The following is a 26,322-nucleotide window of genomic DNA, read 5'->3' on the forward strand; positions in this document are numbered from 1 at the left end:
TATGAAAATCGTTTATCTATTTAAACAGGTGGTTTAATTTGTCGTGCAGTTAACCCCAATTCTGTAAATTAATAGAGATATGAAATTTTTAACGGGTTCTTTTTTTTAGTTTCCCTAGATAATGAAATATCGTCTAATATAGTTTAGAGGACTGTGAAAACCCTTGCAAAGAACAATTAACCGATTTTTTGATAGTATAGTAATGTTTAGCTTTGTTACTGTTTTGTTGTTGATGCTGATGCTCACTTGTCTGTTGTAGTCAGCCCAAGCGCACGAAATTCCTCGTGTCAGGGAGCACTAGAATACGCCTGCCGTTGGCAACAGCCTTGAGCACCATTAAGATGACAGTGCGATTTAGCTCAGTTCCGCCCCCCAATTTTGATGGAGAGCAGCATCCTGGGGGTGGACGGATCCGAGCGTCTCTCATCTCTCTCCCTTTTCCACCAAACCACACGAGAGGACTCTCGGCTCTCTACATATTCAGAGAGCCATCATGCTGCACCGACACTATACATTTACAAACATCCATGCCTTCTCCGGGATTCGAACACGTAGCCCTTCGGCACGGCAGTCAGCAACGCTAACCACTATACCGGTGGGGCGGCTCTTACGTTTTAGATATGACTAGGATTGAAGGAGTTAACACGTTGAGTGCCACGCCAGCCATCTGTGGCTGACACTAGATTTTCCGTTTAGGCCGCGTCAGCCATCTGTGGCCGATACTAGACTTTCCGTTTAGGCCGCATCAGCCATCTGTGGCCGACACTAGACTTTCCGTATTGACTTTTCCTTTAGGCCGCGTCGACCGCCGCTGTTTGGCAGCGTGTATCATGATATATAACTATAAAATTTACACTGTTTTATGGAATTACAGAAAATTTATTTAAAATTTACTTAATTTTGATACATTACAGGACTAATGGATTTCATTTGAAACACGGTAAATATAAAAACAGTTCTCTATTACTGCTATAGCAAAATGTGACAACTCTCTTAGTCTTTATTCTGGCTATTACTCCTGACCCTACAATACCAGCGCTTATAAGCGGCGCGCGTGTCCTGAACGGGATTGCCTAAGAAATATGCCTGGTGTCTTATCCAGGTGGTGCGCTGCTCTCTTGGAGGGTAATAGTGGAGGTTGAACTTCCACGATGTGCCCAAAGGGGGAGTAGACCTGCAGTGCGATTGAGTTCTCGGAGCAGGGAAGCCCAAACTTATCTTATCTTATCTTGCCTAAGAAATACGCGTGGAGCTCAACGTCTTAAAGAAATGTCTGAAAGCTGATTGATTTCAAAACAAATCAGTTCTAAATTTTTCTCACATGGATGAATTGCAGGCTCAAGGCAGGATTGTATTACATGGTTACTTGTTTGATCATCCTTCTGTGATAAAGCCTTTGCGGGGATCTTAGTGGCCAATCATCATTCGCACCAACAACAGATCCAAATCTAGCGAATATGCAAGTGCACTATAGTTGGCAGCACGATATTTAACTTCTACGCCCTCCAGTGTCGTTTACTACCCTCAAGAACACTAGTTCTGTCATGACGCCGGACTTCCCAACCTTACTTGTATATGGCGCCACCAGACAGCGGAAGTAAAGCGAGCTAATGCCCGCTTCACCATCTTGAAAATGAGGTAGAATGACACTTCGTGTCCACCTTTAATTTCCACTTACCAAAGGTAATAATGATATCGAAAAATCGATATATCTATGAGATTATACGATGTTAGGTATCAATGATAAGCATTTAATAGCGATCCGTTAAAAAAAGAAAAAGAAATTGCTTTAGAATTATAGTGAATAAATTAAATCACCGCCAGAAATTTTCTAGCATAATCTTATTCAGTATTATGATGATGCGATTTGTTATGATAGTAAATCTCTAAAATCTCATATTGGATCGATATCTGTAATAATTTATTAACTGAAGCTGATACGAAGCCTTATATTGATTCAACGTTATCATTGTATTTTAATAATCGGTATTCTATTCGTTGAAATATTAGTCCATATGAATCGTTAAGGCAGACAATGTTGTGGAACCCAAATGAATAAGTTCGGTTTTGTAGTAATATAATTGAGAAATTTATTAATTGGCAGTTAACATGATAATATTTAATGCATTTAAAATACGAAGATGGAATGAGGATTATTAATACTCTTAACTGGAAATTAAAAACATTTTAAAAACGAAATGTCATTTGGACGTTAATTTTGAGCAAAAAAGGGTCGAAATACGGTTAGAGAATGTAGTGAAATATGGTTAAAAAAGTACAGCCTATTACAATCAAGCTTTGTTGTGATTTAATTTATTAAGCTTTAATCAAAGTTTCTGAGTATATTAAGACTTACGTTTAGAATAAATGCAAAACATTTACAAGGTATCTTCTCTCTCCTTCCATAGCATGCCTTCGGGGTGTAGCAGTTAGTACACTCGGTGCGGATTGAGAGGTGCAGAGTCGATCGCCGGTGAGGACATTGCACATTTTTCATGTCTCCCGCTTCAAACAACCTAGGTAACAAGGTGGTGGACAATAATTCGTCACCGCCATGATTTGGTTGGCGAATGGGTTCCCCTAATCCCCAGTCGCCCCCCGTTTTCTCCCGTCTTTTCAACGGGCATGCCTTTCGTGCTTCATGGGTGACTGTAGCACACTCGGCGCGTATTCGAGAGGTCCAGGTTCGAGTCCCGGTGAGGGCATTGCTCATTTTTCACGCCAGCATAAAAAATTCATAATGGCACCACAGCTAATTGAATTAATAAGATAAATAAAAGAATATCTGAAAGGTCTTATATTTTAACGGTCGCCCTAAAGAGTTTGTTAAGGTTTTTTTCGCTCTGGCTTTATTATTGAGGCCTTTTTGAACCAGGAAACACAAAAAGTCGGTCATGTCTTCCCCAGGGTTCGAACAACGAACCTATCGATCGCAACTAATTACACCATGATGGTACGTAATAAGAAGAAAATTTAAAATAAAGTGACCGTGACATTGTTAGCAAAAGTTACATTTTTGTGTAATTTTTTTATCATAAAATTCGCTTAAGCATTAAATATTTATCTACATGTTATGAATAGTGTCTGAAAATAAATGGCGGTTTTGCACTTTGAGATCACATATTTCGCATACCGATGTTGAATCCGACATTTTTTTGAAGAAAAAAAAAAACACGGCCCTGACAGTACTTGCGAAAAACTTTTTCGTGGGAATCTAACGTACATTTCCGTTGCCGTGCGTGATTGCGTGCATGTAACTCAAAGTACTCAGTTGATCGAATTCCCTTTGATGTTACGATTTGTCCGCAAAGGGAAACCGTGTCTTCTTTCTTGGATTTCTTCTTTCCCTACACGTTTTCAGTAAGTCTTAGATATGCTTTTTTTTATATCTTCGGGAATATTTCTAAAATATTCTTCCAGCAACTTTGAATATAATCTAAAATTAGATGAAAAGAACTCCTGCTGAAAAATATATACATCCGGTCTTCGTAGAACGAAATACGTTTCTGGAAATATCTTTTTAAGTCGGATTTAGTCGGAAATAACACGAGTAGCATGCAACACGAGTGAATAGCGCACTGCTTTGTAATAAATAATTCATTGTCACGCTGTGTTGTTGCTGTTCCTTGCTGACAGTACCATTAGATCAAATCCACAGATTTTAGCCTGGCAAGCAGCGCAGGATTGCGCGTTTCGTTGCCATGGACCTTAAGCATCGTATATGGTCCCATTTTTGAAAGGTAACCCCGTGGGGAATTGAGCCTAGGGTTTTTCACCACTCTACCCGTACCACTAAACAACCCGAAAGCATTTTCGGCTTCCAATGTATTTTGAGTGCCCCCCACGTCACAAATATACTGTATACTGGCAGATATCTAAGCGCGTTCTCCAGGATTCGAACCCGAGCTCATCGATACGGCAGCCAGCATTACTAACTACTATACCGACTCGAGCGGCGCGTGTAATACTGTGATAATAATAATTCGTCCTGATCGGTATAATGGTTAGCGCTCCTAATCTACTTCTGGCATTATGCTCGGGCTCGGATCCCGGAGAAGGCATGGATTGCATCCCAAAGAAGACATTAGATGTTTGTATTTGTGCGACATGTGGGCACTGAAATTACCCAGCGATCCGAAAGTCCTCTCTGGTAGTTTTATGGTAGAGAAAGGGAGGTGGGAGATCATCAAACAGTTCCCTGCTGCATCAAAAATGGGTGAAGCTTAATAGCTAGTGCGGCTGCACTATACCTGTGGGATCAGTGGTGAAATTCTGGTGTCCCTTCTTACATTTACTTGTGACGATAATGATAAAATATACTGTGAATTAAAAAATACAATAAATTAAAAAATAAATCATATAAAAATATTTAAATATGTGAAATATTGCTGTGTTCAAGAAGTTTAGAGAAAATGCTAGTAGGGCATGTTTTCCTTTAAATATAAAAAATAGGTTCTCATGTACCTTGAAATAACAGTTTATCGAAATACACAAATTTCTCCACGGTTCCTGACATAAGACTAGCCATCAAATCCTTTTTGGATTATTGTAACTATCTGAAAACTTTAGAACCACCTTGATAGAAAGAATAGCAGATAAGAAACCCGGTAACTAACGTGGTTGCGCCTTGATAAAGATCTGTTTCTGATCAGTGAAACCCAGATTTTCTAAACCATCTTCTTCTAAAAACGCAACTTCTCATCAAATGATCAAAGATGTTTTAACTCTGCTTTGTAACATACAAACATCGTGCAACAAATACAACATTCAAGCTTTCCATAAAAGGTAGTGAAAAGAATTTATATCGCTGTACTATGTTGTCGAATGCTGTTGTAATTTTCTGGAACAGAAATTAGTGGCTTCAATTTCACTGATTCGATTTACGGATTTACTGCATAAAATCATCTTAAACATAATGTGTATGTCGGGAAGAGAGAATTTTAGACCGCTTTCTCTCTTGAATCGATGTTACGTAGATCTGTCACATAGAATATACCATTACTAAAAAGGAACAGATTTTTACATCAGCAACTGTTGACAGTTCTTCGAAGACTAGCAAACAGTTACCTACAGTTTTACAAATCCAATGACTTTCTTCTTCTTGCCTTAGAGCTGTTTATGTTCCTTGTCTGCCATTACAACTTACTTTTGAGTGAATTATTCTTGTTCATTATTTAAATTTTATTAAAAATGTCTTTACTTAGACAGTATGTTTTCCTTTACATTAGTGATATAGATTCATATGTTGAAGTTTAATTATTTAATTATTTTATGTTTCAGTGGGCGGCTTGCAGCGGAATGGTTCGGTGAAGGGGATCAAAAAGGTCTCTCCACCAACCGTACCGACCTTGAATGTGAAGGCAGCTCAGTTCAAGAAGAGCCCCTGCATATGTAACGGAGACGAGCAACTTACCCTCGACTTCGGAGATTCAGATAGCGACTACAGCAGTTCTTACAGCAAACCGCCCAGATCGCCTTCAAACGGTAAGCCTCAACGAAATTTTCGATTTACTTAAAAAATTATTTCTGCGCCTTGAGTTTAAAATAATGTCTCGCATCTTGGGAAACGTGTACTCATACAAATTTTCTTAGCTTAATAATTTAAATGGCAATATAAGGATATAGATACATACTGTTACTTTTTTTTGTTTATTCTTCTGGTTCCAATTATTACGTTATTTTCTTCCTTCACGTTCGTACGGCGTTTGTGTGGATTTGGAGTGAATAATGATGACAGCACTTAATGAAATATCGAAACACAATTTATTTAGCCAATATTAATCAGGACGGCTCCAAAATCACGTTACAGTCGTCGATGAACTACTATAAATACGCTGACACGATCAGCGACACAGACTTCAGGTTATCAGGCTATCACGATGGAGACAGCTTCACGGCAAAGCACTAGAGTACAGCTCTCGACTCTGTTTGGTCGTTCTCGGAACTCCACGTACTCTCGAGACTCTCCACGCTACAACTCGACTCAGCACAGTCTAAGACAAACCTTGCCTTCCTTTACCATTTTATGGCAACCCTAAAACTGTTTTGCGGGGAAGCCATCTTACCGCGCCTGGACATTTTGTAACAATACGTTTCTAATTAGATATAGTTTTGCTTAAAGCTAACAATCCGGACTTAAAAAATCGCAACTCAAACATTTCAAATAAGGGTATAATTTAAAACTATATTAAATTAGTAGTTATGATCAAGAATGTGCAAAGGCTCTCTGAAATACACAGCCGGGAAAAACTAAAGAAACAAAAAAAGAAAGAAAATTTGAAAGGTTTCAAATTTTAAATTACGTCCAAAAATGCGTTTTTTAACGTTTTGTGTGTTATCATTATTTATTAAATATCATGTTCTTTGCATTTAAACCATAAAATTCAGGTCAACAGCAATATCGCAAAATAATTTTAAAATGAGCATATCTTTAGAATTTCGGATATACAGTCTCGTGCGCTGGAGATAAAAATGTTTTTTCTGTACAAAGTGGCCATTGCTTGCTCTGAAATCTTTAATAAAAAATTCGTTAAAGTTTTTAAAAAATATGAAATCGATAATAAAACAAATTCCAAAATCGGGCTACCAGGTACCCGAATTCAATGAAAGATTACGTTACTGAAAATTTCAGAGGTCTGGGTACCGTTTGTCACAATGCGAGAAAAATACATACATTTATGCAGATTTTCCATTATTTAATTTCTTTAAATATAATACAGGGCACTAATATTTGGTGGCAACAATTTGAAAATTGAAACAACGCAGAAAGTGACTCGTCGCAGAATGCCAAAACGAAATTAATAGTCCTTCTGTGCAAATTGCCCCTTTGCCGTAATCGAGAGGTCCAGGGTCATAGTCCTGGCGAAGGCAAAATACATTTTTTACCTCTACTGCTTCAAAATAACCTAATGACGGTACACGGATACCAACTCATATAACTTCAAAGTGATTTTGCACCTAAGAACATGGAACTTGCAGCTGATCTTTTTGTCCTGTCTATCTGTCTTCAAAATGCTGAATTGTCTAAGTGGGTGGTGGTGGTATAAGTAATGTTCTAGAGACATTGGGTAATTTCGAAGCAAGAGATGAAAAATGAGCAACGCCTTCGCTGGGAATCGAACCACGGACCTCTGGAATGCGCGCCCAGCGTGCAGACCACCGCACCATGAAGGCATGTCAAGAAGGCGATAGCAATATCTTATTTACTCCCCCTTTTAAAGGGCGATTGGGGTTTTTAGGGGACCTAATCGCCAAATCCTCATCCAACACTTTTTTAGTTCGGGCACCACTATAGAAACATTAGGAATTTTTGGAAGTTGAAGAGGTGAAAAATTAGCAACCGCCTTTGATAAAAAGATATTTATTAATAGAATATTAAAGTGACAACTTTAATTCAGTTGTAGAGATATTAGGTTATTTCGATGCTGGAGACGTGAAAAATTAGCAATGCCCTCACTGGGAATCTAACCACGGACATCTGAAGTACCGGCTCAGTGTGCTGACCACTACACCACGAAGGCACGCTAGGAAGGCGGGAGAAATACCTTATAATCTGACATTTGAAATACAAATCGATATGTAAAATTTTTAATTCAAAAACTGGAAAAACAAAACTAAATTTAAATTTGAAAACATGCATGCCGTATTAAAAAAAAAAAAAAAAAGCATAGTTCATAAACAAGCAAAACGAGCTGCTCTTTTTTTTTTTTAAAGTGAACCGAGTTCCTAGACATGTGAAACAACAGTAATACAACATATAAAAAGTAAAAGAAAAATGAAAATTTGATCTAAAAAATGCTAAAAAATGTAAAATATAATATAATATAAAAATAAGAGCAGAGGAGTAGGTTCTTGCAATCTGTAACAAAGAGCTACAAAAATTCTGACGTGACAAAATATATTTATAAACTCCTATATTGTGCCGAAGTCTAAAATGTGTCTTTTTTACTTTATATATATTTTTCCTATACATAAATATTTATATACATACACACAAACATACAGCTGGTCACTAAAATTGCTACACGAGGTGTCAAATCACTGCAAGTGTGCAGAGCACCAAAACAAAATTATTTTTAAAAAAAATTGAAATTTATTGGATAAAATTACCTTTTTTTAATGTTTTCGAATCTCGAAAGTGTGTATAATTTCATCCCGATTTATATTCATGTTGCGGCAAATTTCTCTTCAATGCTGCAGTCTGCCTGAATATTGTTGGCACCATATCTGAACTGATATAATCGAGAAATCTGATATTTTTCAGATGCATAAAGCTTGAAACTACGAGTATATCTCCGTTATTGAAATTCACTGCCATGAACGTTGCATCACACTTTATTTTGATTTAGTCCAGTATTTGCTGAGCCTCTTTATGTTAAAGTAGCCGCGCATTTGTCAAAGCTTCAAGTTGGCGTAATAAAAGAAATAAAAGAGTAAATGTAGGGTTGTAGCTCTTCATGCTGCTTCAGTAAGCCATAGCTTGATCAGAATTTATTGACTGTAGAACCCGTGAACTACATCCCAGCCAGATATATTTAAATCTCACATCTGTTTCTTCTCCCTTCAATTTGTTTTGAAAGCAATACTTCTTAGCTTTCCTCCAGACCGGCAGAAAGCAAAGCAGCCCGAAACTGCTGCGGTGTAGTGGTGATGGGGGGGGGGAACGCTATGCTTAGTGTGTGTTACCAATAAATCGCAGGAAATTTAACGGCCTTCACTGGCGGTTAAATCGTGAGTTTTTTTTTTTTTTTTTTTTCCTCTTTGTTACGCGTTTGCTTTCAACCATAGCCTAGGTCAGTGACGTTTTTCTGTATGCTGCCGTCAATAAAAGGGACAGGCATACGCACAGTTAAATCCAACTGCCTTCATCGAGACACCCTCACGAAGATATACACGTATGGCTCGAAGCATGAACTTGGAGTAGGTAGTGCCTTTATACACTATGACTGTTCCAACACCGAATATACATGGAAATGACATCTGAAACTGGAAAACAGCGTCTTTCAGGCGGAAGTTACTGCTCTCACAGCAGCGGTACAGCATATACTCAACAACAATATACAGGCAGCTACCATATACACGGACAGCCTTTCAGCAATAAATGCAATACAGAATCAACACCATGTATCGCCGAGCATCATTAACTTGCAAGACATCCTGCAGCATAATCGTTACACTAAAATTACCATGGTCTGAGTCAAAGCCCACGATGGCAACCAGGAAAATGAAGCAGCTGACCGTTTAGCTAAGGATGCTGCAAGCAATCTCGAAGCACAGGAAATAAATATTCCTGCCCCACCATCCTATCTAAAGCGTCATTTGCAGGGACAAGTAATACGGCAATGGCAAGAAGAATGGACTAATGCGGAAACAGGGAGGCGCATCTATGAGCGTATTTCAAAGGTATCAACAGACCGCCTTATCGCCATTGCTCCTTTGGTAAACTACATAACAGGTCACGGGCCGTTCCCGTCTTTATTTTCATCGACATGGGATATCAAATACAGACATCTGTGTCTGTGGAGAAGACGGAACGCCAGACCACTACCTATTCAGGTGCCCTCTGACAGATTATTTTATGATCTGTCAGAGTCATCTGACATCCTCTGACAGACATCATCTGACATCAGAGTATCTGTCATCCTCTGACAGATACCATGCATCTTTTCATGCCCACGAGCAACATAACTGCCTACCACCGACTGATAATTAAGCACAAGGGAAGCATTAATGCAATATGTAAAATTATAAAATTTATCGCGGCACTAGGTCAGGATATCTGCCAGCCCATTTAATCAACATAAGGTTTTCCACTGCATTTATCCAAGAAACTACAGTTTACACACGCATACCTTATATCTTATACCTAAACAGAACTTAAACTGGTTTGAGAACTCTTGCACAGTAGCAAATATTTAATGAACTTTAACGCTGTCATGTGTCCTTATTAGTTCCATACAAGCACAGTATTATGTGCTTTTGTCAGTATTATAACTACTCTGTAGCATGTCTTCCTATTAGCATCATATCAGCTCTCTGTATCATATGTTTCTATTAGCACTTATTACTCATATACTATCATATGTATCTTTGTCTACCTTAATATTTATTTGCACAATGTGTTTTATTCGTATTATATCTGCTTTGCTATTAGTATCATATCAGCTCTGCACCATGTGTATTTATTGCCATCATATTTACTTTGTACCAAGTGTATTTACTCGTTCTTCACCTGTACTGCATCTACTCAGCACCATGTCATTTAATTAGCTCTATATTTGTTCTGCATCATGTATATACATTAATATCATATTTGCACTGCATTATGTGTTTCAATCGTATGACAGCCTAAGTTCGTGCACTATGAGTTGTCTAATCATAAGTGGGTTTTTTTTTTACACATATACTATCATATGCATTATGTGAAACACCAACTGTTTAACCCAAATATTTATCTGCATTAAATATTTTCAATTGTATTACATCTACTTTACATCATGCGTTCCTATTAGTACAACATATGCTCTGTACCATATGAGCCTATAAGCTATTTATCTGTTCTGCATCATGTATATTCATTAGTATCATATCTGTCCTGCATCAAATGATTTTAATCGTACTATACCTGCTCAGCGGCATGTGGCCTTTTTTTTTCCTCATATCTGATCTGCATCATACGTGTTCATTAGAACTTACTGCCCTGCATAATGTATTTTCATGTATCTCTATTAGTATTATATCTGCCCTATGTCACGTTTTTTAATTAGCTCTATATTTGCTCTGCATCATGTGTATATACCAGTATCATACCTGCTCTGCATAAAGTGTTTCTATCATGTGTTCGCCTAGGCTTCTGCACTATGAGTTGTCTCATTAAAATATTACTACACACATACTATCATATGTTCTAACACCAACTGTTTACCCTAATATTTATTTGTATCATATGCTCCTATTTGTATTATATCTGCTTTGCATCATGAGTTTCTATTAGTATAACATATGCCCTTTACCATGTGTGCCAATATGCTTGCATCATATGTTTCTCATTAGTATTATCTCTGTTCTGCATCATGTGCTTTTAAATAGCATCATCTCTGCCCAAAGTCATGTGTTTTTATCAGTATTATAGTTGCTCTGAATCATGTCTTTTAATTAGCTCTATATTTGCTCTGTATAATGTGTATATACTATTAACATATTTGCTCTGCATCATGTACTCCTATCATGTGTTAGTCTAGGTTCATGCACTATGAATTGTCTCCCCATAAGTATTATTACTCATATGCTACCATCTGTTTCATATGTAAACCAAAAGTTCATTGCTAATAATTATTTGCAACTTATGTTATTATCTGTTTTAAAACTGCCCTGCATCATGTGTTTTAATTAGTATACACGCGTGCTTTATATCTGGCAATGTTACACACATGCTTTATATCTGGCATGCACCATGTGTTTTCACTATTATCACAGCTTTATCTCTGGCATGCATCCTGTGATCTTACCAGTTTTATTATACGTTTTTATATGTCACATAGTATTACATCTGCCCAGCATTATATGTTCTAACAGCATCATATGAATGCATTATTAGTACTCTACTTAGTAGTCTGTGAGTATCTTCTGTGTATTTTAAGTGTTTTTATGTGTACTGTATGGTCTAAATGTTATGGGTGTTATGTGTTTCTGTTTCAGGTTATTCAATGTTGTTATGTGTATTATGTCTTATATTATTATGCCACCTCCCCCCTTTTTTTTTTAGATTTCCTGTAACCACTGTAATCCTAAAACTTTCAAATGTCATACACATCACTCGTAATGTAGACTATGTCAACCGCCCTTGTATGGCCATTAACTTTCTCATTAAGATTCAAATATACTCCCGAGGCAGCCTGATGAGGCTCTAGGGAGTTGTTGCCACTAGATAGTGGAGGACGCGGGGCATATGCCTGTTTACCTATGTTAAACATCAGGCGCCCTCGTCCTCCGTCACCTGTCACCTGTATGCTGCCGTGGCGCTATACCGATTAACCGTATTGGTAGAGGGGTGGTGCCCACGACCTCCGTCGCATGTCGCATGTATGCTGTTGTAAGCAGTTTTCTCATCCACAGGCTTCCTAAGCAGTTTCAGTTTTATTTTGTTTAATTTTTTATTTACTAGTGGAAGTACCGGATGCCAGTTACCCCTTTGCGGCACAGTCTGGACACACCTAAAAATTTCCTTCTGTACGCACAGAAAAATTGAATGAAAAAGGATTTATAGGTTACTCTAAACCTTCCTTATTTATAGTAGATGGCCGCTCAACACAAACCAGTTCATATATTTTAGCCATGTTTAGTTTTTTAAGACCCTAATTTTTCAAATAAATCTTCCAGATTTTTTTAGGGTATAAAAGGAATTGTTTGAAAAGAAATTTCTATGTTATTTTTTGGCTGTATGCTAATCTCCTTATTCTATATTAATTTTAAATTTTTACCTTGAAATCTTAGCTAAAATCAAACAGCGAACCCTAGGTGTGCCCAGACCGGGCTCACCGATAATCTAGGACAACTGAGAGTCTGTATTCTTTGTTTCTCCGCACATCATCGGTCAGTTCATTGACAACAATGCTCGTTTCAGCACTCTTTTCGAAGCTCTATTCAATTAGTGTGCCACTTTGGGCACACCCACAGAATTAAAACGATAAGCGCTATCTTCACAAAATTTTACTTGTACTTTCTAGGCCTAATTAGACTGCCTATCTTTTTTTTTTATCAAAACTCCGACTTTAAAAGGTAGCGTGCCGGAAAGGGTTAAGTTAGAGTAGTAATGCATCTAATCTAACAACAGAGAGAACGATACCGCTGTAATCCTTCTCTAAGAATGATGCATTAGTCATACAATTTTCAGTATGATGCGATATGAAACCCACATAAAAACGTTCGATAGAAAAATAAATTAATTATCTCTCCTTGTATCAGCAACAATGGCACGCAGCGTTGAATAATTTCATCTTTCTAATCAAATGGTCGTAAAAGCTCGAGTTCCATCCAATATTTCACCTATATTCAATTTTAGTCGATTAAATGTGGTAAAAAATTTATCATAATTGATCAGAAATCAATGACGCGAACAAACAAACAGACATTTTTCTTTACATGTATAGGTTTTGTAAAACTTACAAATTTTAGATTAACAAATTCTACGATTTGAAAGCGAGCAGTAGCAACAGTTTTCGAAATAAAGCATTTTTATCTCCAATGCGCCAGACTGTTGCCACCCGGAAAAAAATGTGTGCGAAAATTAGCGCTTTCAGACTATTTAATTAATATTTCGGGTGATTAAAGTCGTACGAAGATGGGAACAGTCGAAATGGCTTCCCACGAATTTTTGGAATCAGGAATAATTTATTTATTTAATGTTTGGCAATGCGATTTTTATTACATCGTAAAGCTTAGAATTTTTTTATTAACAAACTTTAGGATTTGTAAGTGAGGAATGGCAACAACTTAAAGCAGATTTTTCATCTCCAGCATCCGAGACTGTTGCCACTCGGAAAAATGAGGGCGAAAATTACATTCCGAGTTTCCAACTAATATCTCTTATTTTATGTATCTTTTTTTGGAAAAAAAGTGAAGGTCTACCTTTTCCAGGACCCAGAAAAGAACTGTAAAGAGTTTGGTGACGATACCTATAGTAGCGACTGAGTTATTAGCGAACAAACACGTGGACTTTTCTTTTTTATAAGATTAACCCAAAAAGACATTAGTCCGAATGGGCTGTTAGTCTGGAAACGGGATTCTTGTGTTGTTCCCTGTAAACGGCTGTATCACTTTTTAGATCATTTGCTACCAAATATTATTGCCCTATATTATTTTTAAAAAACTGAAGAATCTGCATATATGTATATATATATATTCCTCGTATTGTGAAATATGACGATACTTAGAGCCATCAGATTTGTCCAGGACACCTGGAAGCCCTAATTTTGAATCTGAATTTGTTTTTTTGTTTTAATTTCATATTTTGTAAAACTTAAGTAGATCTTTGATTAACAAACTCAACGATTTGAAAGCGATCAGTGGAAACACTACAGAATAAAGCATTTTTATCTGCAGCACGCAGGAAATGTCTATGGGAAATTTTAAAGGTATGCTGTTTTTAAATATTTTGTGATTTTGCTGTTGAACCGAATTTTATGCGGCGCAAGTGCGAAGAACATGATATTTAATTAATAAATTTGACTCGCAAATAATATAAAGCCCCCTCCCCCAAAAAAGTTTTAAAAGCCATCTTACTAAGAAAATTGAACTTTGATATGATGAACTAAGAAAAAACTGAAAAAATAGAAAAATATATGCCAACACTGCATCTGGAATTCTGAACATATGCTGCTTTTGACGTTTTTGTAATTTTGTTGTTGAATTGTATATAACCTTAAGTGCGAAGAAAATGACGCTTAATAATAAAGCTAAAAAGACAAAAAGAAATGGGTTATCAAGAAAGAGTGCAACAGGATACTGCTAAGACTACTAGCTCAGCAGGAAAGGCCTTAACAAACCCTTTTGGGCGAACGTTATTTTCTTTTTTAAAGTGGTGTTGTTCCCTCATTTGGGTTATTTTAGGTGGAGTATAGCATTAAATCCACCTAAAATGGACCTGATTAATTGAACTCCACCTAATTAACTGGACGAACTGATTCTTGGATTTGTTTCATTGCAAGAAAATATAGGCACAAAAATAACGAAATGTATTGCGTAGTTAAACGTAATTTGAGTTTAATTTATTTTGTTCATAAAACGGAAAGGGGAAACTTTTGAATTTTCATCGTTTAAAAATAAAATACGGTCAAAAATCATCTTACATGTTTTTGAAGTCTAATTCGTAATTTGTGTAAAATCTGTGCAAAATTCATTTTTAAGCTTAATTCGCAATTTGGTTTTTAAGCCTAATTCGTTTGCAATACCACTTGTATTCGATGAGCTCCAGTTTGCGCTGCCCATGTTTGTACCATTCAAGATGATGCTGCGACTGCGCATGAGCGTTAGTACGTTTAGCCGCGCAATATTTTCTTGTAATTTTAATTTGTTTGGGGGGTGGAAGTGCAAAATTCGTTCACATTGAATTTTTAAAATGTTAATAAGAAGAAAATGACTATAATCACCATGGAGGGAAAAGAGGAGATTGTTGAAATGTATGATCACATGCTGTGACACATAGGCTATTGCCATACCATATCCCGCTAACAACGGTATCTACGGTTGTGAAAAACAAAGAATCTATTAAACAGACTAACGTTGTAAAAGGGGTGAATATTAGGGCCTGTTAAAAACGTATATCTGGACAAGAGAGAAACCATATATGCAAAGTATTTCACTTAAGTACAGTATATATTTCACCAGTGCTTTTGTATTTAGTATTAATCACTGATATAATAATAGCAATTAAGGATGGATTAATTATTTTCCCTTTATATCTTCTTATTGGAAAAGTTCATTTGGTAAATATCCTTTTTCGTATTTGAAAAGTTCGATTGGTAATAGTGGAAAAGTTCGTTCGGTAAATGTTCAGTATGCTAAGTCCAAGGATCTGGAACGTATTAATAACGTATACTCAGATACCACTGTGGTGTGCAACCGAACTGTCATAGTTTGCATCGGTTGTTAAAAAAAATCACTTTTTTCTGTGAAGGAAACGATTAAAGAAATTGAGAGACAGTAGAATAGTAAATAAGGTTAAACAATTTATAAACGAAGTCGTACCAAAGTTTATCTATACATTTTCAAAAGAGTTTAATTTACCTTATCAGGGAAAGGGCCAATGTCATTGGGACAGATTGGCAAAGTGATTAAACTGTTAATGGATCTGTGTATGAATTGGTGAATTTTGAATCCTTTCATAATCAGAACAGATATTCATGCTTTTAGTTTTAATGAGGCCTTTTTTTAGTTTTAATTAGGCAATATGCTTCAGATTTTTGTTTTCAGATTTTCATTATTGACTTGATACATTGATTTGACTTTTATTTGGACTTGCGAAACTATTTGTTATGATTTTAATTTTCTATTGAACTCAGAAATTTCTCCAAATATTGTATTCTTTCTTTTTTTATTTATTATTGCATTATTTATTTTCTTCTATTATTCTTATGAAAGTACGTAAGTAAATCTGTCTTCAGTCAGAAACACAAATGCACAGTTTGAATGCAGAGAATAATTGAAACAAATCAAAATTAACCTAAGAGCTAAGATTTCAAAATTCATGTGAATCTGTCATGGTCATGATTAGAAGGTTTCTTAAAGTAATCGACATTAAGAAAGTTTATTTGATGGAAGAAAATTCCTTCATAACATAATAACTATTTGTTAGATGTTCAATAGCAGACTTTAAATGCTTCATGTATATGATTACAATATTTGAAAACTTTTTTCAACAGAACCATGATCATTCCGCAGTTAAGTAACTGAGACTTGGCATTAGTATTTATTTTGATTTTTATACCCATTTTGGCAATACTATTCCTTTTCAGCCATTTCAGTATCCTTTTTCAAATTACTGTCTAGAGGGCCTGCATGTTCACGATCTAAAAGGCGCGTGCAAATAAAAACAACTTGAAATGAGAAAATGGGGCCATCTCTGCAACGAAATGCATCAACACAATGATTCATGTTCTAGCAATATGGAAATTTTGTCTCATAAAACATTCTTCCTGCGTTTTTCTCTTTCTCTGAATTCAATTCCTTTATTCAGCGTTGCCTTCTAAAATCTTATTGACGTTGATTGCAGAAAGCCTTAAGGCCTCTTGAGGAAAGAGTGTATCGTTACGTAGTTTGGAATCGATTTTTACTGATGGTATTATCATTGTAATTCATCGCAATTTATGTTTCAAACAGGATCATAAATAATAATATTAGATCAGCAAAACAGATAATAAAGGAAAGAAAAAACGAAGAAAACTACATATTTCTAGAATTGTTCAAAACCCTTTATTTTCTGCTAAGTGGAATTTAACACTGATGTGCATTTTCTGTGTAAATATGTAAAGGGGAAAAGGTGATGTAAGTTTTTGCAAATATTTTATTTTGCATTACTTTTGTTTGTTTGTTGCATTTTATGTAGCGCTTTTAGCATGTACTTTTGTTAAATGAAATGTGTGACCGCGTGTTATACGTATAAGTGCGTATTTCGTGTAAAGATATAGACCGTGTGATTCTAAATCGATCAGCATTTAAATTGTGGAAATACCTCAATAAGAAGAAATATAATCTTCTCCTGACGAAGCTGAGGCAAAAAACCTTTGGCTACATTTAGCATTTTTAGCCAACTTTGCAACTTTTAAAGGTTTCCAGAAAATGCATTTTCGAAGATTTAGTAGCTGTTATTTCCCGAAGTGTCTAAAACACCGGTCAGCCGTATATAAACAGCCGTGTTTGAAAGTGGGAAATCAGCTATTTTAGAACTGAGTAGTTGATTGAGTCAGACCATAGATATGCAGTTACTGCTTTTGAGTTAATTCTGTGAATGATTGTAGCGTTCTGTTCAATGTATTTCTCGAATATTAAGGCATTATCGGTATTACCTTATCTGTGTTTTCTCAAAAGAGCAGTATATAACTGTTTTCTTTCCTGTGTACTATTATTTAATAGCATAGTTATTAAAAAGCTAAATGAACTCATAGATGATACTGATTACAACAAAACTTACGGCCGACTTTCCTTAGCATCTCCAAGGTCCCTTACTATGTCATTCTCTTGGTTATTTAACTTTTATTGAGGAAACTCATTTCCAGCGGTAAATGAAATTTATTGAATTAACTGGAATTAAGCCGCTCAGACGGTAAAGTGGTTAAGGAGCTTACTGCGGTACTGAAGGGCCCGAGTTCGAATCCCGGAGAAGACTTGGATATTTGTAAATGCATAATGCCTTTGCGGCATGGGGGTCACTGTATGGCGAGCCGAAAGACTCCTCGTGTGTTTTGGTATGGAGGTAAGAAATGGAGATGTTTTGGTCATGGAGGTACTTCTTCCTCCATGGGCTTATGGTAGGGGAGAGGGGTGGGAAATCTTCATCCCCCTCCGGATGCTTTCACCCAAGACTCGGATGGAAGTAGAAGCCTAACCTGAGTGTCTGGCCACCATTCTTTCATGAAATACATGGACAAGACAATAACAGCAACACCAATCATGCGAATTGAATAAGAAATAAATTCTAGTTAAATGAAATTTAATGAACCATTACGCTGTACTGATGACACCTAGCTGCCACATCTGTTCTATTTCAAAAGGAAAAGCTGTCAGGAGGAGTTCTTTGGCATGTTTATGCAAAGGGCTGGATGGATCAAAAGACCATGAAATTTTGGTTCGAGAAGATTTTAAAACAAGAGACCTGCTGGGAATTTGTTTAATAAGCCAGCTGGACTGCTGCTAGATCAATTCAGGGAATTTTTAAGAGATGAAGCAAAGTAGTTGGCAAAAATCTCAGGAATTAAATTGGCGGTTGTTTCTTTTGACCTTACAGCACTCTCTGGTCGTAGTATCAACAAACCATTCAAGGTACTAATGATGGAGGAATGAAGCAAATGGATACAAGATGTTGATTCCAATCGAAAGGTTAGAAAGCCAGCAATTAGTGAAGTATGCATCTGGGGTGAGAAAGGAAATATTTGTAAAAGGCCTTTGAAAAGTGTGGCATAACCATATGCAACAACATGGATGGTTCTTAGGATGATGCCGTTTACTATGAGAATGACTCTGAAAATGAACTAGTTTATGTAGTTGACTGAGGTATATCATATGAGAGTGATGTAAGAATTTAATAGTTTCTACAATAAATTTAAAAAAAAAATTATCTTAAAATAAAATTATCTTTAATGAAAACTTTTTTCCAAATTTTAAGCCAACAAATCCGGAAATTCCTTATACAAACGTTAAAACATGGTAAAAATATCTTCAGAAGCTTCAGGTCCACTTCTTCAGAAAACTCTATAAAAGTGTTATTGTAATAAGAAATGTATTATTTTTGTATTTCTTTAATAAACATTAAAAGTGGTCATCAGGTATCCATGGGAAATTATTATGAGTATTTTCCCACATTATCTTTACCGGGTTCTGCATATAATGTGTGAAGTCTTTTTATTTGTACTACTGTAAGTTTATTAGGTTTATAGAAGCAATTAGTAAAACAAAAATCCTTCCCTTGACTATCTATTAAGCTGATTCTTCTTTTTATCTATATTTTGGACCTTATTCTGTGAATCATTTCTATGGTTGTTCGAATTAAACGATCCGGTATTGCTCCTAACTATAGGTTCTATAAAGTTAGGTGTAATGCTTCATATTTGCAGATTATAAATACGCTGTCGTAGTACTAAAAGGCGCCTGATTTTTCAACCTTTGTTCAGAAATCTTATAATTAAATTTCTTTGTAACATTCACCATTTTGCCATATTTCTCTGTAACTTTCACAATTCACCATATTTTTTTATAACTTTCACCATTTACCATTGTTGTAATTTCCATTTTTTCTAAAAATCTTGCAGACAGTGCAATTCTCTTTTATATAATGAAGTGGATAACACTTTAATTGGAGTTGATTTTTTAAGCTGTTCCATTTTTTATCATACTTTTCAAGTATATCATTAATGAACCCTAACATAGAGCGTCGACAAGCATTAATTTACTTGCTCATTATGCACCCCGACATAATCTTCTCTTTGAAATCCTCAGCCTGTAATCTGAAGGTACCTCCCTTGTATTTCCTGGCCCATTACCATCAACTGAAGGGAAGGGGATATTGTTGATGAAGTTCAGGGAAGGTCTTGTTCAAAACCATGTTTCTGTTGTCTTTTTAGCCTGTTTTACGTGCATGTATAAGAAGAGGTAGGATTTTTTTTCCTTCTTGAAAGCTGTGAGCAAGATGAGGGGGAAATATTTTATTCGCGTTAGTGGGAGATTTTCTGTTTTATCGTGTTCAAGCATAAGCATGTCATCCCTACTTCGAGAAGGCTTACTGGATTTATGTTGCCATGTGTAAGTTTAGAAATATCATAATAATTTGGTTAAATGAGGTATAAAACTATCCTAATTTTGTGCTGCGAATCCACGTCTCAGCACATTTGAGTTTAAAGTCATTCTTTGTAATTATTTTGTGTATCTTGTAAGAAATGTTTTAAAAATATGTGTACAACGCAGATTCAAAGCTTATACGATAAGAACATTTTCAAGAATATTTTTTGTAAGTAATTGAGATTTCTAAAGATGGGTAATATCTTTGTTATGTTTTTAATGGAAGATGAGATGCCACACGCTTTGAAGTAGACGGAATAATTAGACTTTTTGATATTAGAAACTCGTTTCGAAGCTGTTTCTTCTTATATTTTGAATTCTTTTATATTTTTGTTTTTTACAATATTTTCGTATACATTAAGCTGAAACAATTTCGGAATACCAAAATAGTGTCAAAAACATCTATTACAGCTTTTGACTGATAAAGTATGACTTGCTAAACACGTATTCAAAAATGTACTTCAAATGTTATCTTTAATTTGTTGTACATTCCATTTTTTGTTATATTTAACAACTCCAAGTTAAACCATTTGCTTGGAGTAATAGTTGAGAAGTATTATTTTCAAATTGTCATAAGCAAATCATCTTTGTATGCCTGAAGATTATTGCAGTAAAGGTTTAACCCCAAACGCTTTATACTGTTACGAATTTGGTATTTAAAAAGCAAATGTTAGTTCAATTATAAATTAAATGGTTTTATTTCTCGCGCAGTGCAGCGCGTGACGAATATTAAAAGAAAGCTAAGCCGGAAAAATTAAAAATACAAGAGCGCGTGCGTTAAATAAATAAATATCTCTTTTTGATTTCGAGAAAGTGCTGGAAAATTCTAGCGCGTGATTTTAAAATCTTATAAAAGGAGGAAAACATCTCAGTTTGTAGTAGTTGCTTAGTTTGTTGTTGTTTAGAAAACTACTGTTGTTGATTGTAGCGAATTCGCGGATTAGCGTTCTTTAGCTGTTTTGAATTACGTTCTATTGGACATTTGAGTAGTTAAAAGAAAACTACTGTGAGATATTGTAATACTGCGTGATAATTTGAGAAAATTTAAGCATTTTTGTTGTGATAATAATAAATTTTTGTTCATTTTTCATCGGACTTGTGCATTCATTTAGTAACGAATCCGTACGCACGCAACAATTTTTGGTGTCAGGAGTGGGGTTTGAATGCCAATAACAAGAGCGATGGAAGAGCAGTTAAGGCAATTGATAACAGCCTTTGCCTCGTTTAAAGAAGAAATGAAAGAAGAGATGAAATCTAGCCAAGGAAAGATGGAAGGGGCCGTCAACTCTGTTAAGGACGAAATGAAAGCCGTTCAAGCTGGTCAAGAAAAGATTGAAGCAGGTCAAGAAGAAATGAAAAGAGAGATTACCTGCATAATAGAAAATAAATTTGAAGCTATGGAAGGCAGAATTGACACAGTTGAAAATAAAGTTGGACTAATTGAAGAAAGAGTTTCTTCGGTGAAAGAAGAAATAGAAGAAAGAGTTTCTTCTGTAAAAGAACATATAGAAGGGAGAGTTTCTGCTGTGGAGGAACGAATTGAAGGAAGAGTTTGTGCCGTCCAACACCAAATCGAACAACAAATTGATGAGAGAGTTTCTGAAGTTGCCAAAGAAATGGAAACGTTAAAGAAATTCGTAGCGACGGCAGGGAGCAAGAATGATGATTTTAAATTCTTACCGATGCCTGCTCGTCCACCTCTGAAGCTATCCACATATAATGGGAAGACATCCTGGCAAGTGTATAAGACCCAATTTTCTATAGTTGCGGATGCGAATGGATGGGATTCCCAAGCTAAGGCCTGTCATCTCGCCGCTTCTCTGCGAGCAGACGCAGCGGATATACTGCAGACGCTTCCCGAAAACCAAAGACTTGACTTCGAAGCTCTATCCGGCGCATTGGAGCTGCACTTTGGCGAGAAATGTTTAAAAGACTACAGCAGGCTCCAATTAAAATCTCGTCAACAGAAGCTCACCGAAACGCTTCAGGAGCTCGCCACGGATGTTGAAAGGCTGTCACATCACGCCTTTTCGGAGTGCCCGACAGAAACAAGGGAAATCCTGTCCCTGCAATATTTCATCGATGGCATCCGGGACCCTGAAATACAGAAAGCACTGCGAATGGCGGATGTTAAAGATCTGAAAAGCGCTTTAGTGTATGCCATGAAATTTGAGGCAGCCCAGCAAGCAACTCTTAGGGATAGCTACCCAGTCAGAGCTGTGCGAGTCCACGACCCAGGGGACCAATTGATGGCTCGTTTAGATGATTTATCCAGACAAGTCGATGCTTTGATACGGAGTAGCAGTGAGAACAAAGTGGCTGTAAGATGCTGGAGATGTGGTTCTGAAGGTCACCTACGACGGCATTGCAGAACACCCCAGGGCATGGATAATAAAACAGATGAGTTGACAAGACCAGTGAATGCTTTAAGACGGAATAGTGGTGAAACAAAACCGACCCTAAAGTGCTGGAATTGCGGTGTTGAAGGCCACCTACGAAGGAACTGCAGAACTCCCCAGAGCACGGAAAATAAGGCATACGATTTAAACAGACAATTAAATGCCACGGGAAGGAAAAGGACTGACAAGAAACCAAAGTGCTGGAACTGTGGAGCTGAAGGCCACGTACGAAAGAATTGCAGAACACCCCAGGGTACGAAAATTGAGACAATTTCTGAGCAACGACGCAGGAAACAAATTAATGACCATATCAAGGAACGGAGGTTGCCAGATAATGAAAAACCCTGTTTTAAAGCGCTTAAGATCTCTATAGTGAGTGGCAACAATAACGGACTGTCCATCAATGGGAATATCGATGGAGTTCCTTGCAATATGATCATTGACACAGGAGCTAATGTTACCATCATTAGGAAAGATTTAGCTGAACAGTTTAAAGATAAACTTATTTGGACGCCATCCTGTGTTACCCTTCAGACTGCGTCTGGTGACAAGATCGACATAACTGGGAAGTTAAACGTAAACATCACGTTTGGAAGTGCCGCCTACCATCACACGGCATATGTGGCGGATATTACAGATCCATGCATACTCGGATTGGACTTTTTAAGGAAATACAATTTTTCCTTAGATTTCAAAAACAATAAGCTGCATTCAGCATCTGATGGCATGACTATCCATCCTCAAAAGGGATCCTCGCCTGGAAATGTCGACGCCTTGTCCGAAAGATCGAGCTCGGGAAGCTGCCGAAATCATACCAGGGTCGAAAAGAAACTCAAGACTACCAGCTATTCTCCATCCCAGAAGCTCTTCGGTCGAGACCTTCGTCTGCCTTGTGACCGCCTGTTTAGTCGCCCTACGGATGCGCCTTCATCGCCTGAGGAACACATCCAAGATGCCCAGGCCCGGTTTGAGGGGATGCACCGTTCTGCACGAAAGCGAGTCAACTTGGCGACGGAGAAAATGAAGATCAGATGCGACACAAGAGCTACTAGACAGAGATCCAACAAAGGAGACAAGGTGTGGTTGTGGAACCCAATTCAACGAAAAGGACTGAGTCCTAAATTACAGTCACCTTCGGATGGTCCATATACAGTGCTGAACACGAATGACGTCGTGGTTCGGATCCGTGAGTCTTCGAACTCTTACGACAGGTTTACTATGGCCATAGTACGTAATGTAAATAATTGTAAATAGTATCAGACCATGGTCCTTTTTGTTTTTAAATGTGTATTTGATTTGCATTTAGTATTTGATTTGTATTTAGTATTTGATTTGCGTTTAGTATTTGTTTTGTATTTAGTATTTGATAGCATTTGATTTGTTTAAGTTAGTTATTGCATTTATTGTTTATATTGTTTGATATTGTAATGTAATGTTTATGCCTCAGTTGCATTTATGTCACAGTTGTAAGTTTAGCTTCCTGTCCAGGGATTGTACTGCCCGGGATGTGCAGTCCTTGGGAAGGGGGCAGTGTTACGAATTTGGTATTTAAAAAGCAAATGTTAGTTCAATTATAAATTAAATGGTTTTATTTCTCGCGCAGTGCAGCGCGTGACGAATATTAAAAGAAAGCTAAGCCGGAAAAATTAAAAATACAAGAGCGCGTGCGTTAAATAAATAAATATCTTTTTTTGATTTCGAGAAAGTGCTGGAAAATTCTAGCGCGTGATTTTAAAATCTTATAAAAGGAGGAAAACATCTCAGTTTGTAGTAGTTGCTTAGTTTGTTGTTGTTTAGAAAACTACTGTTGTTGATTGTAGCGAATTCGCGGATTAGCGTTCTTTAGCTGTTTTGAATTACGTTCTATTGGACATTTGAGTAGTTAAAAGAAAACTACTGTGAGATATTGTAATACTGCGTGATAATTTGAGAAAATTTAAGCATTTTTGTTGTGATAATAATAAATTTTTGTTCATTTTTCATCGGACTTGTGCATTCATTTAGTAACGAATCCGTACGCACGCAACAATACCTTTAGCTCCTTTGATCTGTGCATAAATTTAATGCGACTTCCTTTCTCAACTCAATGATTAAATAAAATAAACAGACATAATTAATTTTTCACATAGATAGATATTTGATATTGATGCGAGAATCTAAATCTCTCTTAAAAATTTATAAAATGTATAAGCAAGAGCGAAAATTAATTAATTTTCCACAGCATGCTGGCAATAACAAAGAAAGAAAAATAATTATGTATATATCATAGAAATATATGAGATTTTTTTTATTTAGTCAAACAGTAAGTGGGAAAAATAGCTTGTCCTTCTCTGTTAAACCTTTAAATATTGGTACAAGTTTAGAATAGGCAAATTTTGTTGCTTTTATAGGCCTGTATTGGTTTGTCGATGCCAGTGCTAATGAATTCATTCTTGTCATAAACATGATGGCATTCAGGGAAGCTATGTACATTTTCTTGATGTAATCCTGCTTTTGCGGCTTTTATAACAGATAAGAAGACTCATCCTTAGTTTCCTCAGTAAGGTGGTGTGAAATATCAATAAGCTGCTATGCTCAGTAGTTAGGAATATTAACAGAGAATTCAGCATGTGATGCATTTGCATTTGTCAACCTCTTCTAAAAATATTATCAAAGGAGTGTGGGATTGTTATTATTTTTATTAATTAGTTATTATGATTTAGACCTTTACTTATAACTTCGCTTTTTCTTTTTCCTCACTAGAAATGTAAATGAGTTAGAGAGTATTTAAGTCGACAGCTTTGGATTGTAACACAGAGCATGTTTCTCCCTTTCAAGACCGCTTCGCTAGCTCTAATAAGATTGTAATTCTTCGGTTTTGCGTTATTGCTTCCGATATTTAAATTGTTATCCCGAGAACAGTTCTGAGCCAGCTTAGAATTTAAAATCATTTGTATAGTCTTTGACTATTAGGCTTCGTTTGTGAATGTGACTGTTACTAAATAGTTAGTTACAAAGCCACAGGTCATGGTTGATATTGTCAAGTACAGTAAGTGCGTTTATGTTCACTCTGTTGGGTCGTTTTAAATCTTTTCAAGTCTGTGTCGTTAACCTTCAGGCACAGTGATAATTTGCTCCAAATTTATTAGGAGTTCTTGATACTAAAGAGAAGAACAAACTCTATAGGTCATCTCTAGAGCGTGATACCTGTACATCATCATTTTATGTCATTTTTCATCAAAGTCGTGAATATAAAAGCGAAAAGGAATGCAATTGTTTAAATCATCCTTGTCCGTTTTTCCTTTCACAAGAGGAAATTTCTTTTAGCTGGTAACTGTAAAACATAACCCTCGTTATATATATTAGAGACATACCAGAAAAGAGCTTCAGAAAAATATTTTACAGATGTGTAAACTTCAAAACAAATTCACCAATCTTTTTGCCCCGAAACACAAGCCTTGATGCCTCGGGAAATAGTGACGCATAGTTTTTAAATCGCTCGTATAAACGTATTCGATAATTGTCAGTTGACTTCTAGGATGAGCTTTATCTGTAAATTTTGCCGTAAACCAGACAGAAAATAAGCTAAATAATGACAGGTAAGAAATTCATAAAGCGTGGAATTTTTATTTCTGAGAAGCAGAAAAAAAAAACAGAACTAGGCTAAAACAATGCCGCAGATTCTTTGATGCTAATTTAGGCAGATGTTGTCACGTGTCTAGAATTTCGAATATGCTTAGAGAATGAAGGGAATTTATAGTTATAAACATAGTTGTTCATAGTTGATTTACGTAAAAGACGCTGATTATTGACACCATTTATTTTCATGCCTAATTTTATTTTGAAATATTTTAATTTTTGCCAGAAGCTTTTTCACAGCATTTTTTCTCCTTCAATT

At 36.3% G+C, this 26,322-nt stretch overlaps 1 protein-coding gene across 2 annotated transcripts in view; it reads left to right on the top strand.

Moving 5' to 3' along the window:
• The window catches only part of LOC118181504 (uncharacterized), a 268,359-nt gene that overhangs the window by 127,076 nt on the left and 114,961 nt on the right, over positions 1-26,322 (top strand). For both annotated transcript variants that reach the window (XM_085813719.1, XM_085813720.1), the window contains exon 2: positions 5,281-5,484. In XM_085813719.1, the coding sequence (XP_085669845.1) occupies positions 5,281-5,484 (204 nt within the window). The remainder of the gene's footprint in view (positions 1-5,280; positions 5,485-26,322) is intronic.

This window comes from Stegodyphus dumicola, chromosome 3 (assembly GCF_044657685.1).
Source record: "Stegodyphus dumicola isolate Sdum_Otavi_A_Nest chromosome 3, ASM4465768v1".
Taxonomy (NCBI): Eukaryota; Metazoa; Arthropoda; class Arachnida; order Araneae; family Eresidae; genus Stegodyphus; species Stegodyphus dumicola.